The sequence below is a fragment of the Gavialis gangeticus genome, unplaced genomic scaffold (assembly GCF_001723915.1).
Source record: "Gavialis gangeticus isolate Ggan-Ray unplaced genomic scaffold, GavGan_comp1, whole genome shotgun sequence".
NCBI lineage: Eukaryota > Metazoa > Chordata > Crocodylia > Gavialidae > Gavialis > Gavialis gangeticus.
The window spans coordinates 164237845-164254411 of NW_017728992.1; the positions used below are offsets into that span (position 1 = coordinate 164237845).

At 42.1% G+C, this 16567-nt stretch overlaps 2 protein-coding genes across 3 annotated transcripts in view; one reads left to right on the top strand and one right to left on the bottom strand.

Annotated features, from left to right (window-relative positions):
- Positions 1–301: 301 nt before the first annotated feature.
- On the top strand, positions 302–4635 carry CTHRC1 (collagen triple helix repeat containing 1). Its single transcript, XM_019528051.1, has 3 exons — positions 302–549; positions 1879–2095; positions 4183–4635. Exons 1-3 carry the CDS (start codon positions 337–339, stop codon positions 4323–4325), a joined length of 573 nt encoding a protein of 190 aa, XP_019383596.1. The 5' UTR covers positions 302–336; the 3' UTR covers positions 4326–4635.
- A 1434-nt stretch (positions 4636–6069) lies between these two features.
- The window catches only part of SLC25A32 (solute carrier family 25 member 32), an 11841-nt gene continuing 1343 nt past the window's right edge, over positions 6070–16567 (bottom strand). The window contains exons 2-7 of one of the 2 annotated variants that reach the window (XM_019528049.1): positions 15586–15736; positions 14416–14501; positions 13018–13178; positions 9804–9917; positions 9059–9204; positions 6070–8110 (exon numbers count right to left, since the gene is read on the bottom strand). In XM_019528049.1, coding sequence (XP_019383594.1) covers positions 7975–8110; positions 9059–9204; positions 9804–9917; positions 13018–13178; positions 14416–14501; positions 15586–15736 — 794 coding nt within the window. In that variant the 3' untranslated portion in view covers positions 6070–7974. The remainder of the gene's footprint in view (positions 8111–9058; positions 9205–9803; positions 9918–13017; positions 13179–14415; positions 14502–15585; positions 15737–16567) is intronic. The other variant, XM_019528050.1, reaches the window with a different exon arrangement.

Consider the following 16567-nt stretch of genomic DNA (forward strand, 5'->3'; position numbering starts at 1 on the left):
ATTTTAAGCTGTCTAAAAAGTAGTCTTTTTTATATTTTTCTTGTCTCCTTACTCTTGGGTTCTGAAAACTTCCAGTAACTGCACAAGAAGATTCTATATGGTTTTTTTCTATTAACAAAATAACCATTGCTTTGGACCTGTCTCTCTGGTACTTCATTTACAGCAAATGCAACTGCCAGTGCTAATATATTCACTTAAGTGTTTGAGGGGTATGTGACACTGCAGTTTCTTTATAAAGAATTGTTCGCTTGGGCAAAGCAAGCAGTCTTACTGTCTTAGGCATCAGAATTAGTGAGCAAGTTATGAAACAAATGTTGTGTTTTTCAGTACAACGGGATGTGTTTACAAGGACCTGGCGGTGTTCCTGGACGGGATGGGAGCCCTGGAATCAATGGAATCCCAGGGACACCAGGAATCCCTGGTCGAGATGGGCTCAAAGGTGAAAAAGGAGAGTGTATGCGGGAGAGCATTGAGGAGTCTTGGACGCCCAACTTCAAACAGTGTTCATGGAGCGCATTGAACTATGGCATAGACCTTGGGAAAATAGCAGTAAGTTAGTCCCATAAGGAACCTTATGTTCTTACATTCAGGAGCACCACAGCACATGGTGAAGATGCTTGTCTATAGAGATGCTTTTAAAATGCACATTTCCAGTGAGAACTTCCTTTTGTTCTTGTGAGTGGTCTCATTTAGAGATTTAGTTTAGGCTCATTCCTACTATACTTAATAGATGACTAGGCACCTGTATTACTCATTTCTGTGATAGTTTCAGGTGAAAGACTGAGGTGGTCTGATGGTACATGCAGCAGATCTTGGGTGAGGTAGTCTCATGGTATATGCAGCAGATGGTAGGGTCAGCACCCCCTTCTGAAGCAAGAGGCTGGAAGCTGTGCTATGGCAAAGCAGTAGGTAAACAGGCTGAGGTTTTCAGCGTGCACTACAGAGCTGACCCATGGGAGAGGTTTGAGGTTGAAATTATGAAACAGATAAATGAAACTAGGAAGCACAAAATGACTTTGTTAGTGTAGTTTTTGAGGCAACTTAGCTGTTGGGCATTACTTCAGCAAGAGTCAACTAGACGTGGCCTCTTTTGCCAATTTCTCAGACTGGAAATGGGTGCAAACCTTTAATGATGGAATTTTAAAATAAGAAAACACAAAAGTTTGATGTAGCAAGACTGCCCAAGAAGCAAACAAAAATCCTAGCCTCAGAACAACTAGGTGAAACTGCTGCTATGTTACAAGAACCACCCCTAGAGTAACAAGTAGTATTTACTTCAGAATGGCCCATAGGTTGAAGTTCTTTAGCACTTTGTGGGAAAAGCAACGTATTTTAGGAAAGAAAAAAGTTTCTTACCCAGCTTTGTAACCTGCATCAGAATTAAGAGAACTTTATGGTTTTTACTGATTTTTGTGATTGCTAAACCCAGGGTGCCTACTAAGGAGAACTCATAACAATGTTATATCAGGAGTTAGAAGTCAGGTTTGGATATACTTACCTTGCTTAGAACCACAGTAATATAGAACAGCAGCTTTCCACCAACTTTTCCTGGCTGCTATTTGATGTGGCCTGTGGACTGGCTTGAGGGAACTGATAACATCATTAATATTTGCGAGGAAGGGAAGGTGCTTCTGAGGTCCAGAAAACATAGAAAGATATTTAGATACTTAACCTTCCAGCATGCTCCTTACCCTCTTTGGTGCGTTTGAAATACAGTTGAGAATTTTGTTGTGGCATGCCTCCCCTCCCCCGTTTTTATTTTTTTTTTTCAGTGAATGGGGGAGAGGGTGGTTAGTGTATTCCCAAACTAGTTAGTAGAAATAGGTTCAGAAATTAATGCATTGCAGTAGCCAACGATTTTCCTTTCTCTTCTATTAGGAATGCACATTCACAAAGATGCGCTCTAACAGCGCACTGCGAGTTCTCTTCAGTGGCTCACTTCGACTCAAATGTAAAAGTGCCTGCTGCCAGCGCTGGTATTTTACGTTTAATGGCGCTGAATGCTCTGGGCCACTTCCAATTGAAGCTATAATTTATTTAGATCAAGGAAGCCCCGAGTTGAATTCTACTATTAATATACATCGTACTTCTTCAGGTATGTATGTCAAGGCTATGTGAGTAGGGATAGATTGAAAAAAGTGTCTCTGAGCACAGTGGGAATCCTATAGAAAGGTGCACATTAGAAACCTTGAAGGTGCCTGAAGGGGAAGCAGAGGTTCCTGGATTACTAAATACAGCACTTGCATTAATTCTGTTGTGGGTTTGGGTTTACAGTTGAGTTCCATTTTTACTGTGGTACTTGCTTTAGTCAGACTTCATATCCTAGAACAGGGGTGTCCAACCTTTTTGAATGTGGGGCCAGATCACAAACTTTTTATCACCCAGTGGGCCGCGAGCCATATTCAAAGACCTCACAGGAAGTGATATGACATCAGGAAGTGATGTCACATGACCTTTGACACCAATGAAGGTCTCAAGAATATATGAAAGGGTCAAGAGTAAACTTTAAAAGTGGGCTCTCCTTTAAAGGAGAAAAACATAACTGTGGCTTTTCTCTTGTGGGCTGGCAGAGTTCCAGCCTGCAAGGTTCTACTTGGGGGCCCCCATATTGCACACGCTGGGGCACTGGGGGCTGGAGGTTGGAGCAGTGAGGGACACTGGGTTGGGACTGTGAAAGGCAGGGACCACCCCCCAACATGCAGACAGGCGCCGGGAGCCCACAGTCACTGGCCCGGCCCTGGGGGAGGCGCAGTCTTCCTGCCCCGGCCAGGCAGGAGGCAGCAGAGGCAGATGATGAGGGCGAGCCCAGCTGCCACACCGCCTCCGTGGGTCTGCATCGCCGGGCTGTAGGGAGCCAGAGCAGGAGGCAGGTGGCACCTTGGGGCGCAGTGAGCGCAGACTCTGCCCAGGGCTGCTCCACACGGCGCAGCCAATGCCGACAGCCTGGCGGGAGGAGGCACCTGCCTGCACCGCTTCGCCTCCACCAGCGACCTGGGGCCGGGTGGTCAAGCTGGACTACCTCTCACCTGCGGGCGGGGAGTGGCAGCTTCCCTATGTGGTGCTGGGAGGAAGCAGGCCGGGTTTGCACTCCTCTTCCCACACGCACCGCATCGGCAACATCAAGCTGACATGGTGCATGTGGGAACTTTGTCCCTTCCCCAGCCCTTCAGCAGCCATTAGGAAGCTGCTGAGGGGCTGGGGGAGGGACAAGGGGCAGGAACGATTTGTTTCCTGTCGCAGCACTGCGGGCCACAGAAAATGCCTTGGCGGGCTGCATGTTGGATAAGCCTGTCCTAGAAGTTATAAACATAAGAGAATGACCTCTAATCAAATTGACTGACCTTTGACATAATACCCACAATTGTTTTAAATTACTGTAAAGGGGCATACTGTATGAAGCCAGCAGCTCAGCTCTTTGTGGAAAGAGACACTGCTTTCCTCTAAACAGTACAGCTGCTTGCATATGTTTAAAGAAAATTAAAAAAAAAGCAGCAGCAGAAAACATTCTTTACCAGAAGCAACAATATTACCTTGACCTGGCTCTGTAGCATCTGTATAGATTGGGTGCATTAAAAAGTGTCAAAAACCCTGCTATCTAAAGCTGGGTCAGTTGGCTGTTAGATAAAAGCACCAAAATGCCCTCCTCAAGCTTCTGATCTGTGTTGACACTGGGCAACCCAGGTCTGTGGTAATGGACCCCTTCCTTAAATTTAAGTGCAGGTTTTTTTGTGTTTAACAGCTGCAAGCACTGTATGTCTTCAGTAACAAAAATGGTGAGACCCTCTCTGTATAACCACCATGGACTGTTTTGGAAGGGGTCCATTACCACTATCTAGTCATCTCTGATTACTGCTGCCAATGTAGTGGAGACTGACAAAAGTGGAATGCTCATGCATGATTCAAAAGCCTAATTCCTATAGCAGTATCATTAAAAGACACTTTGGCTAGTTTTAGACTATCTTGCTACATCTATTTTCTACTGAGGCCAAGATATACTGTGATGGGCTTTTACCTTTTTAGAGAATTATCCAGTTAAACATAAAAATGAATAAAATTTTAACACTAGCAATATGGCACCCCTAACTTCAGATAGTTATGGTAAACTGCTGTTCTTTGGTTTAAAAGTTAAGGGAATATTAGGCAATATTATGTTGATTGAAATAATGTTTTCTCTTTAAACAGTGGAAGGATTATGTGAAGGAATCAATGCTGGGTTGGTGGATATTGCTATCTGGGTTGGTACTTGTTCAGATTATCCAAGAGGAGATGCTTCTACAGGATGGAATTCAGTCTCTCGTATCATAATAGAAGAGATGCCAAAATAGATTTTTTTCCAACACCTATTTTAACCCATCATCTCCAAGACTGTATCAGATTTTTGACATACATTGCATACAATTTACTTTGAAAATTTATTATTTCTATAATTTTGATAACTATTGAACAGAAGGCACAGGTTTGCTTAAGTTTAACACAAGTTCTTATGATAGTGTTTTAGCACAGAAATATCTGAAACAAGCTTATTAAAGTCTTTTTATTCATCGGTCAAACTTAGGTATGGAAATGTATCACCTTCTTGTAATAGCTGAAATTACAGCTTTTTATATCTTAAATAAACACACTTTTACAAAACAAGCAGGATATTTTATTGTCAGTGGAATGCAAAGAGTTTTTCAATGGCTATGACGACAAGTGCATCAGTATGTACAATTTTTGATACTCAGAATTTTACAGGAAGATCTGGAGAAAACACTAAACTTTAGCCTTCATTTCAGATTTTAAATGCATTACTTATCCTAGATTATATTATACAACCTTACTATGAACCATCGACTTCAGTGAGAACTTGCTCAGGGACAATTTTAACAGAACAAGTTCAGCAGGCCTTCAAACTCTTTTCCTGCTCAATTCAGTCAGTTGTTAAGAGGTTTTTGGCACCCCCTGTTTTCAGTATATTTGAGAATAATAAATGTGCAGACAGTAATAGTAAACAATTTTACTGGTATAAACTAGTGAGTTATTTTAGTGTTATTTCAGTTTATCAACTAACTTGGATAAGAGACACAAAATTATTAAATAAATACTTGCATTGCAAGGAAAGAAGACAATAACTATTTAAGGATAGGCTCAAATGCTTTGAGCTTTATGGCTTCAGGAAGGTGTGCAAATAATTGTTAAAAACTAAATCTCTTTAAAAAAAAAAACTATGCAGTCAGTCTCTTAAGACTAGATAATAAATGATCATACCGACCATTCAACAACTCACAGCTATGTAAAACATGCTAAACAGTCACTCCAACAGTACAATATGTCCAATGACAGTACCAAATAAATAGTTTTTGTTTTAATTATTACAAAATATTTAGGAAGGAAAATTGCTTGGAACATGAAAGCCAGTTCTGTACTAAAGACGTACGAAATCAAAGGAAATTACAAAAGCATGTATAACATGCAAAAATGTAACAGCTGCATCTCTCAGATCTTTTTTAAATGCCCATGTCAGTCTGTCAAGTTATACAATATTTGCTTTTCAGACTGCCCCTGCATCTCTTCAGTTCCCAGCTCCTAATTTCAGTTTTATTCCTGTAGAACTAACCCACTTCAAAACCAAGGGCAGCCAAGTTTTAATTCTTGGAAGCAATGGATGCAATGCTGCTGAGCACTAGCAAGCTATGAAGCTGGCATTTCTCTCCCAAGAAGTTTGTCCTTTGCCCATTTTCACTGTTGTGATTGGTAGACTTCAGAGTAGTTCTAAGCCTTGCACTGAATGATTAATAGCTCAATGCCCTATTCAATCAGTTCTACATGCTAGCACACAGCTTTTTAAAAAAAAACCACAAAAACAACCCACTTCATAAGGCACAAGTTAACACCCATTAAAGAGTAATTAGTTAATATAGTAATTCACCTGGTGACCTTTAAAGTACACATGAAAGCAAGTAGACCCCATCTCTCATCATTTTCAAAATGAAGAAGTTCAGTTAAGAGTGAGTGTGTGTATAAAAGAAATAAACACTACTGAAGAAAATATTCCCCTTCTACTGCAAAGGAGCTCTTTGGATGGCTCACTTAAGTATTTTAAATTAATTTTTGTTTCCTAAGGTCCAGTCTTGTAAGCTAAAACTAGTTCTGTATGTGTAAACTAAATCTTACTCAGATCAGTCATGGGTTCCTGATAGATTCTCTCATTATTGCATAGCAAACTTGCCAAGTTTCTTCAGGAACAGAGACTGCAGGTCAGCTGTCTGGCTTGTAGAGATTATCTAACCTGCATTCTGCATAAGTGTTGCTCAGATTTATTAGTTCCTGTCTCCCTCAGTTAACTGATATTTTACACAAATCCACTGAATGTCTTATACCACTAGTTAGAAGCCTGATTATTACTAATGATAGTTTTTCCAGATGCAGAATTAAGAAAAACAGACCACTGAAAAGCATTTCCCTTGAAGAATGTGTTTGTTCCCTTGCTTTTTTTACAAATTAATTTCTGTGAAACGTACTTTCATCCGCTTATTGGGCAAAGCACTGCAACAGATTAGAAAAGGGATACATGACACCTGGTCTGTGTAGCTTGTGACCCTGCCCAGTTCCAGGAGGTGAGGAGCTGTACCTGTGCTGCTTCTCCTTGCCTTCTCAGCTCTACTCAGATGTGGGCCAAATGGCTTCAGCAGCCTGTTTGCAGCTGGGGGCTTTACCTGCAAAGGGGGCTAGGCAGCTGGGAGCTGCACCTGTACTGCCACTTCCCATGGCCTCCTGCTCTCTAGCATGGGTGCAGCTCCTAGCTTTCTGGCCTTGGTTCAGGGAAAGTCCTGTCCCCAGAGGCAGCCCCAAAAGCCACTTAGCCTGTGCCGGACTGGAGGCTAGTTGTTCTGGTGCACAGCTTACAGAAGGTTGCTGGCTCCTGGGTGAGAACAGTCATTCCCTTAAATTATAAAAGAGAAAGCATCTGTTTTTTTCCTCCTTAAATAAAAAAAGCCTTCTCCTGTTCAAGCTAGTTTTGAGACCACATAGGGACATGTACACTCTGCTAGCTATCAGACCATAATGCTCAAAAGAAAGAAAGATCATCTGCACTGAAAAAGCCATACTCCATATTAGAAAAAATGTAGTTTACAAAAATAAGCACCAAGTTTTGTTTTTTAAAATTAAGTCCATCTAAACATCCATTTATTACATTATCCCAGAGTTTGAATGTAATGCCATTAACAAAGATACGAAGAAGAAGTGGAGTACATGGCCAGTGACAGATTAAAATGACTTTGGTTTGATGCAGCAAAAATGCCCCATTTTGCAAGATGCTGTGGGTGTTATCCTAAAACTGGGACTTCAGCAGATTATGAAACATGCAGAGTAGACAGCATGCCCCTCCCACTATGCTGTACTGGAGCAAACCAAACCTCTGCCTTTTTATACTGTACCCAGCTGCCTCATCTCAAGCAACCCTTGCTGCAGTGGAGGACACTGGCTTGGTACATTCTGAGCAATGAAACTTATCTGCAATTTGTCAGGATTTAGGAGATCCTGAATTTCACTGAGAAGTGTATATACAATTTCACAAGGAGACAGCAGACAGAGGACCTGCATTAGCAGATTTGAAAGCCATCAAAATTTTGACACTACACTGTGGACACCAGGTGCAGCTTTATTAGAGAGAAGTAGAAGTTAGCTCCCTTTACTTTTCTGAGGGATCAGTTCAAAGGACTAAGATAATCAGAGCTGTTCCAAGACTGTTTTTGCCCAGCCACCATATTATTTCAGTTCCACGCAGAGGTTGATTCTCAGAGAAGAGGTAAATGGAGTGATCTGGGGACATTACTGCACAAGATAAGGAAGCCAGAGCTGCTGTCTCCAAATTCTCTCATCAAATCACTAGATCAATCCACAATCAAGACAGATTTGTGTACAATATTGTCCTAGATGAAAAAATACTTTAAAACAAAGGATAATTTTTTCTTGATGCAAATGTGCCTACCTTTAATTACTCTTCTTTTTTAAACCAAGCAAAAAACTAGATACATTTTCATACATTGCAAAGGTAATACAACAGGCAGGAGTCACTCTGATCACATTGGGAACGATCCCTTTATAAAATCCTTGAACTCCTTCTTTCCTTTAAAGACAAAAAAAGTATATTTACTTTTACCATAAAAAAGAAGAGTAAAACAAATACAGAACCCTCAGGATGTCTTTGCTTTATGTATTTTAGAGTCACTTTAGATTAAAGCTATATTTCCAGATTTATGGATCTTTTTATTCTTTAAGCTGAAAGAATAAAATTTGAAAAAACTCACTCTTTTAATTGACCTGTAAAACTTTCTGTGCAGATGTCATTTATTGCACTCTTCTCTTCCCGTATTTTTAGATTCTTGCCTGCTTTTACAGCGTGATACAAAGAATGTATGCCGATCTGAATCCACACATCCTTATTCTAGAAAATTTAATACATCCTAACTCCCATCCTAAACTGATAAAGCTTAAGGGCTTTGCTGAACTGAGGCATTAACAGCTGCGAGGAGACTGAGGGGCAACAGTTCTGTTTAGTGAGCTGTAGTTGATAATCTTTTATAGTGGGGGAAAGAAAGCATCACCTCCAGACCTTTCTGGTCTCACTGGCCAATAACTAAGGACCTCCAGCCATTCCCATCTGCAGATACACCATCTATGTTAATGCTGTGGAAATTGAGAGCGCCCATTTAATGCAAGAGGCACTTTTGTGCCTAACTCTGAGACAGATTTTACATTAGAGTATATGGGGCTCAGTTTCTCACCTTTTTATGTAATACAAGTCAATAACAGGTTTGTCAGGCTAAATTGTGTGTTCACTTATACCCGTCTCTTGTCTTCACACGTAACCCTCAAATGACACCCATAAAACTCCAGACTGGAGTAGCTTTGTACAGCTGTAATCTAATCTAGTTCTAGCTGGGTTAGTTCTGCAGGACTAAGCAAAATGCAGTAGCAGGAAACCCCTCATCACTAGAAGCCAGCAGATACAGCTTTGACTACACAGGGTGGTTTCATTTACAGTGGAACTGTGCTTTTAGTTCTACAAGCCTACCTCCATGTCCTGCGGATAACATCAACCACTCCAGAGTACGTATTGTGCTGATCCTGAAGACGAGCTCGTACTACTTGATATGGATATGTTGCTGACACAGCAAATATTTTGGATAGTGCAGCCATTGTAATGTATTCTGCAGTGTTCTAAAATAAAAATTACTAAATTTAGGTTAAATCAAGTTACAGACAACAAAATAAGATGCTGGGAAATATCAAACTGCTTTTGAAAGTCTGAGCTAAACAATACCCTGTTTTTTCCTCCCTAAGATACATATATACACTGTAACAAAATTTACTTATTACACATTAATACATACCACATCAGGTACCAACACAAATTTCACTCGTAAACAAAAGCGTACATAAAAATATCTGCACAGATTTTACCTTTTTCTGTTTGTAACTGTAAAATTAGAGGTGTTCCAAAAGGAAAACAAATTTTTAAAACTCCAAATTTTCAGTCATAAAATGCTCAGCAAAATTGAAGTGGATTTCCCCAATATGTGAGAACAATGCTAACTGGCTAGCAAGGAAATAATTACTTTTACCAAGTAAGTCGAAAGTGAAAAAATATCAGTATTTTCCTTTTTTTGTGCTTTATAATCTGTCACAAATTCTGTCAAAACCTACTAAAATGACAACTGTAGAAACAACAATCATATCCAACCCCTGTTCTAGACATATAGCTCTAGCGTCCAAATGCTCCCAGACCATAAGAGATGTTTTCTTTTCAGCCTTCTTACCAATTTTGTATCTGATGGTCTGTTTTTATATTTACTGTATCTTGTTTTCAAATCCTCATATGCCATGAATTGAAGTGCACCATGTGAAGTTCCGAACAGACCAGGCACAAATCCCTAAAACATATAGGCAAAGAAAAATCACACAGGTTAAACTGCAGCCCCAGAAAGACAGGCACCCTGTTAGATCAGCTAATGCTCACATATAGCCCCTACCATAAAATATGTACCAAAAAATACATTTACAATATAGTAAGAGTTATAGTCTACAGCAGGGGTGGGCAAAATGAAGCCTGAGGGCTGGATGTGGCTCGCCAGACCCTTTTATCTGGCCCACAGGGCCCTTAAAAAATTTAGAAAATTAATATTTATCTGTCCCTGGCTGCTTATCATGCGGCCCTTGATGGCTTGCCAAAACTCAGTAAGCAGCCCTCCCCACAAACTAATCACCCTCCCCTGGTCTACAGGCACGTTTAGGTCTGTTGTCCAGACACTAGAACATGTACATACAGCCGACCAAGATGAGCAATTATGGTCTTTCAAACAATGTTCTTCTATGATTCAGGGTACAGGTGATGGGAGTCAGGGTAAGAAGCTAATGGGATGTATACAAATCTCAGCTACCCAGTACAATCACTAATGTGCCAGTTTTCAAAAAGGGCAGGCTGGTTTAGTTATCAGCAGGGACTGTGGTTTTCTGTTTAAAAATCCCAAATTCTCACTTCCAACCTGTCCTGCATGGGGCGCCGGCCACAGGGCGAGCTAGGGGCTGCTTTTCCCTGCGCTCAGCACTAGCTTGTAACCTGACCCCACTGCCAGCCTGGGCCCTGTGCTGGCTCTGGGCTCGCCCATGGGGGCTGCACGTGGCAGCAGCAGCTGTGCTGGGCAGTGTTTGCTGCTGCCCACCTGGAGCTCTCATGCTCAGCAGCACAGAGGCTGTGGTGGCAAACACTGCCTGGTGTGGCAAACAGGGGGGATGGGTTACAAGGTGGTGATGAGCATGGTGGGGGGGAAAATCAGCCCCTTGCCTGCCCCATGGCTAGCACCCCATGCTGCAGCCACTCGCAGCCCGCCTAGGGCTGTCTGTGCCTGCTCCGGATAGCCCCATGCAGGCTGTGGGCAGCTGCAGAAGGGAGCACTGGCCACAGGGTGGGGAAGGGCCGCTTTTCTCCATGCTGGGAAGGAGCAGGGAAGGACCCTGGGGAAAAGCTGAGTGGGGGGCGGGGAATGGCCAGCATTCCCTGCTGCAGCTGCTTGCAGCCTGTGCAGGGCTGTCCAGAGCAGGCACAGACAGCCTTAGGCAGGCTGCGAGTGGATGCACCATGGGGCACCAACTACGGAGCAAGGGAGGGGCTGCTTCCCCCCGCTCCACTCAGCTTTTCCCCAGGCTCCTTCCCTGCCCTTCCCACCACTTGGTCCTTATCTGTTGGTTCCGGCACGGGGCAGCCACGTGCTCCCAGGTCACAAGCCCCCACTTGGTCTTCCAGCTGGTGGAGCAGGGCCAGGTGGGCCCTGCTGTTGCAGAAGCCTGCTGGGGCTTCCCCTGGGTCCTACTGCCCTTGGTTCCTGTCATTTTTGACAGGAACCAAGGGCAGAGAAATATTAATTTTCTAAATTTTTAAGGGAACCCACGGGCCTGACAGAATGACCTCGCAGGCCGGATGTGGCCCGCAGGCCATATTGACCACCCCTGACCTAGATACTGGCACATTAGCATTCTCCCAATCTTTGGGAATTTTCCTAGCATTCCAGCATTGATTAAATTAACACCAGTGGCCCTGTGGTCTCCTTGACCAACTTATACCAACTCCTCCAAATACGGAGGTGAGCAGTCAGGGAGAAAGCCTAACTATAGCCTATGGTGTAGTCTGTTTATTATAGCCAGACACCTGGAGAGTCCCAGCCTGGACTAGAATGAGTTGAAGCAACCATAATCTGAAGATAAAGTTGCTTGGAGTAGATTGTTAGATGGGGTGCCAGGATTCTACAAAGGTCACTTCCTGTACAGAACAGCTGTTGCAGGCAAGTCATTTGTTCCAGGCAAGAAAATACTTTGCTCAGATTCCCCAGCTGCAGATCAGTGAGTGAGAGAACTGCTTGGTGTCAAAGCAATGCTTATTAAACCACATGAAAATTCTTAATGGCCATTCGTTGGAGAGAGTTTAAGTAGGTCCAACAAGTGCAAGAAATAAGAACCTGTGTTCATAGGACAGAACATGAAGCCAGGCAAACAAAAAGAATCTCTATCAATTCTGGGTTAGGAACAAGGTATTTCACTTACTCCTAAATCTGCCAAAGCCTGGCATTCATAAGCATCTGCTTTCAGAATAATGGGATTAGATTTCCCTCAGCAAATAGAAGAGGTGAATGCTCAGTAACCTAATCATTATTCCCCATGCAAGAGACCATGTTTCTTCACATTAGCGCCAACCGAATCCAAAAGGCCCAGAGTTCTTCAGGCCCCTCCAGAACTGGTAATTACCCTGATGTCAGAGCTTTGGGGAAAAGACATGCACTATGGAAGTCTAAACTAGCTACTGTTTCCCTAAATTCTCCCGGGAGCGCAGGGGTGCAAACAGGCATTTCTGTCTAGCCATATTTAAAATCCTATAAAGCACATGGGTTGCAAGCTGACAAGACCCAAAATGACAGATTGCGGAGTGGTGTGTGACTGCAGCACTATCCATTGTCATGGAGAAGGAAGGGGGAAAATTAATAACTGTTTTAGCTGAACTGTGTCTAAACTGATGATTTTCAAGAGAAAAAAAAAAGTCAGACAGGCAGAGACAGAGGACAACTACTTTCCATCTAATTCAGTCAGCAAGAGCAGCAAGCTGCAGCCCAACGTGTTCCGCCCTATCTTTTAGAAAACAAATGTTAAGTTGTTAAAATGCAGTTCTTGATCCTCCTTTCCATTTCAGTCATATTCCTCTCAAATGAGTGCCAGCCCACAATGCAAGTGTCCATACATATATTTGCAGTCTTCTCTTCATTGATTTCACTACACTTCAGCAGTCTGCTGGCTTTACTTTCCATTAAGCTTTTTTGCTGAAATCCTGAGGTGGGGAAACGATTAGACAGAAGAGAGGGTAGCTAAATCGGGACACGTAACAACTTCCCAGATGATAATATGTTTAGTAAGTCACCAAACCCACAGTGCCATGACATCCATGATAACTTCCAGAACTACTATCCATTAAATCGCAAATATTATTACCTTGTATAAACCACGTATGCCCTCCTTCTTGTATATCTTTGCAAGAGCATCAAACATTCCTTTGTATTGACGCTTTGACGGATTAACACCAGCCTCATACTGTAACACAAGCCGTGTCTTCGTTACCCATATTGGGTTTGTAATGCAAAGGGTCATGACTCCTGAGAACAGATGGAAGTTAGATTATTATGCCAGCTCTGAAAGTTTCTACCTGCTTGTTTAGTTCAGTACAGCACAAGCTTCTATGACAACAAAAGCTACTCATTCTAGAGGATTACTCGTGTTACTTACAACAAACAAAGTTTAAGTTTAAACACATGCCACTACCTCCCTTTTCTTCAGCCCTCAAGGTTGAGTGCCACAACTACCAAGTAAATAGCATTATGGCAGGCTAATCCCAAACTGGGACACAACTTTGCTAAAGTAGAAGCAACAGCTGATAGAATTTGAGGAGTCCATGCAGATGGCACATACTGCAGAAGCCAGGGGTCTCTGTCCATCTCTTGCAGAGGTGCTAGGGAAGATACCCCCTCCTTTGCTCCATCTTTGCACAACCCATAGTGGAACCTAAACAAACTAGTCATTTCATGTACTTCCAGATTTTCTGAGGTTGGTCTTCCAAGTGCATGCATTATCAAAATTGCTTAGTCCTGTAGCACAGCTGTTCAGCTATGAACCACAGATTTCTTCCAGTGACTCACCTGATATAGTGTTTTCCACTAATGTATAAACCCATATTTCAACAGTCAACCTACTCGTATAATTTGAGGTTTACATCCTAGTTTAATACATGGCTATCGACAAAATACAGAAATTTGATTTCTTGTCTGTGGTTATCAATTTTTCATTCCTAACACATGGTACAAGTTTCTCCACTTGAGAGGTCAGTCTAAGGAGCTTTAGAAAACCACTCCAAGTAGTGCTGCACCATACATTCTTCTTCAATATTAGAGGGGTTACATGTCCAGTCCAGTGCCTATTGAAGACATTCCATTCCAATGCTGGATTTCAATGGGTGCTGAATTAGGCCTTGGGTTGTCTTTTTTTAAGGGGAAAGTGTTCAAGGTAAACTTTAACATTATAGCAAAAATTGACAACAGTTCTGCTTTTTTACACACAGCCGCCTGGTCTGGAATTTGCAATTTTAATGTATATAAATTAGCTCATTCTTGCACAGGGCTGCAAAAAGTTTTAACTGTTGCTACTCATGAATACACGCAAGGAGTTCAGCCAGCCATCCCAACATCATTTATATATTTACATGCATTGAGCAAGTGCAGTTGAACCAAAACACTTATACTTGCCACCTGGACAAAAGACAGCACTGACAGACAAACACAAAAAACAGCATATGGACAGGCTAGAAGTAAATGTCAATCTTATCTGCATTTTCCTCACCAGCCTCTGCAGCTGACACTAGGTGTTCAGTTGCACTAAGACTTTCTAGCTTCTCCTCCTTCTTGTAGGCTTTGATGGCATTATAGCTGGAAGAAATGAAATAAATTTAGGTAGAGATGAGAAAAATCCAGATTGCTTAGATTCAACATTAAGCAATGCCCTTACAGAGCAGAGGCAGAGGTGAACAATCTCAGATGCAATACAAATTACTGAATTAGTTTCAGCCTACTTAAAGCATACAGTTGTAGTAGACAGCTAGGTGATAAAAATATTACTGTTGATAAAAAAAATAGGACTGCCTCATCACATTTAAAATTGAAGAATTAGTTTGGATGAAATGCTAACAAGACAGAGGCCTCCTAGCAAGGTTTTATGAAAAGGCAGTCTATAATGTCATCAGCTTTATCTGCTGAACTGGTCCCCTGTCCTCTGGGTTAAATAAGCCATTGAGAGGTGAGCAATATGCAGTGAGATGAGAAGTGGAAATCTGAAAAGAATGAGGACTAGAAAACCAGTAGGAAAACTTTACATAAACAAGTAACTGGTTTCTTTGATTTCCTGTTGTCATTGAGTTAAGCAATTTACATTTTAGTAAATATAAAATGCAAGTGATATAACGTGGAACAGACCCTGAGGACCAAACAAAAACCCAAGAATTCTCTCAAAAAAATAAGCTAACTTGCAAAAACAGATTTGTCCAAGTACTAAATGCTTCCAACTTTAGCAGACTAAATCACTTCAGGAGCCAAATTAATTCCCGCAGATCAGTCTAAGGCTAAGTTGTTTTACCCCCACAAGGTTTATTTATATAGCGCAGCTTCTAGGCAAGATTCTTAGTGGATGAAACCAAAAAAACTACCAGTGCAGCTAGTTAACATTTCTGCAGCATCTTGTGCAGGCATTACACTTTACAAGTGTGTCATGTTGCTTTCCCCAGAAGTTTATATTACATATAAAGATATGAAACAGCAAGTGATGAGTGAGGGTAAATTATTCAGAAGTGATTTAGATGCCTCTGAAAGTTTTGCCTACAGATGATGTAGTTTGTAAAGCTGCATGAATCTTTCATACAATGTATTTTTATCTATTTACCTCCCTCAAAATGAAAGTGCCACCTACAGTCCATAATCACTTTGCATTAAACACCAAAGGTTTTCTGGTTCTACTTACAAGAAAAAGTACAGGCCCCAGGAAGCACCTGCACCCCACATGTTTGGAGTAACCCCCTGGTACAGGCCACGTAGTCCTTCCTGCTTCCAGACAGTGGTCAAACAGTGCAGAATCCCATTGTACTTTGGTCTAAATTCCAATCCATCACTCACTGAATAAAAGAGAGATTACACTGGAAAAACAATGTTCTAGAAAGAGTGAAGCCAAGTGGCATAAAACTACGATGCAAATACACCTCCCTGTTTATCTTGAAGATAACATGCACAGTTGAAGAAAATCACAGAGAATAAGCAAGCCTGACTAGCTGTATTCTGAAGGCACACAAGAATTATGGGCTAAGAGCTCATTAGGAGAGTGTCTTACCCTGGGTTGAAAGAGAAGTCTGGCTGACCTGTTCCAGGTAAGCAGTCCTTTCCTACCAATTTAAGATGAACTCTACTGCTGTGTGCTGCAGGCAAGCATCAGCATCGGCTTAAAACTGCCTCCTTTTCTTAGTGCCCTACAGCTCTGTGCAATCTCTAGCCTATAACCTTTAATTTTTTTGCAGGGGGACCACAAAAATGTTATTTCAAAAGAATGATTTTTTTGGTCCTTGTTCTTTGCAGGAAACCCCCAGTTACATGCACCATGTGTTGGAGGTATAATTCTCAAAGCATCATGACCCAGTACATTCGAAGTCAGGGTCCATAAGTGCATTCAGGTGGTCTAACCCCCTCACACTGCCACTGACTGGGTCACACAAGTGATTTAAGAAAAAAAAGAGATGCATCAAATTACTTCAATAAAGGGAAAAAGTAAATCCTGTCCCCTTCCCACCCTGCAGATGAATCCACTTTTCTCCTATTTGAGCAGAACTACCACAGGCAACTGGAAGGGAGGGCATGGAGGGGCCCCCACCCTCCCTGACAGGGCCCAGGAGCCTGGAGTGTCAAAGAGTGCTTGCTCTGCCAACCAGAGCACTGCCCCACCTCCCTCCCCCACG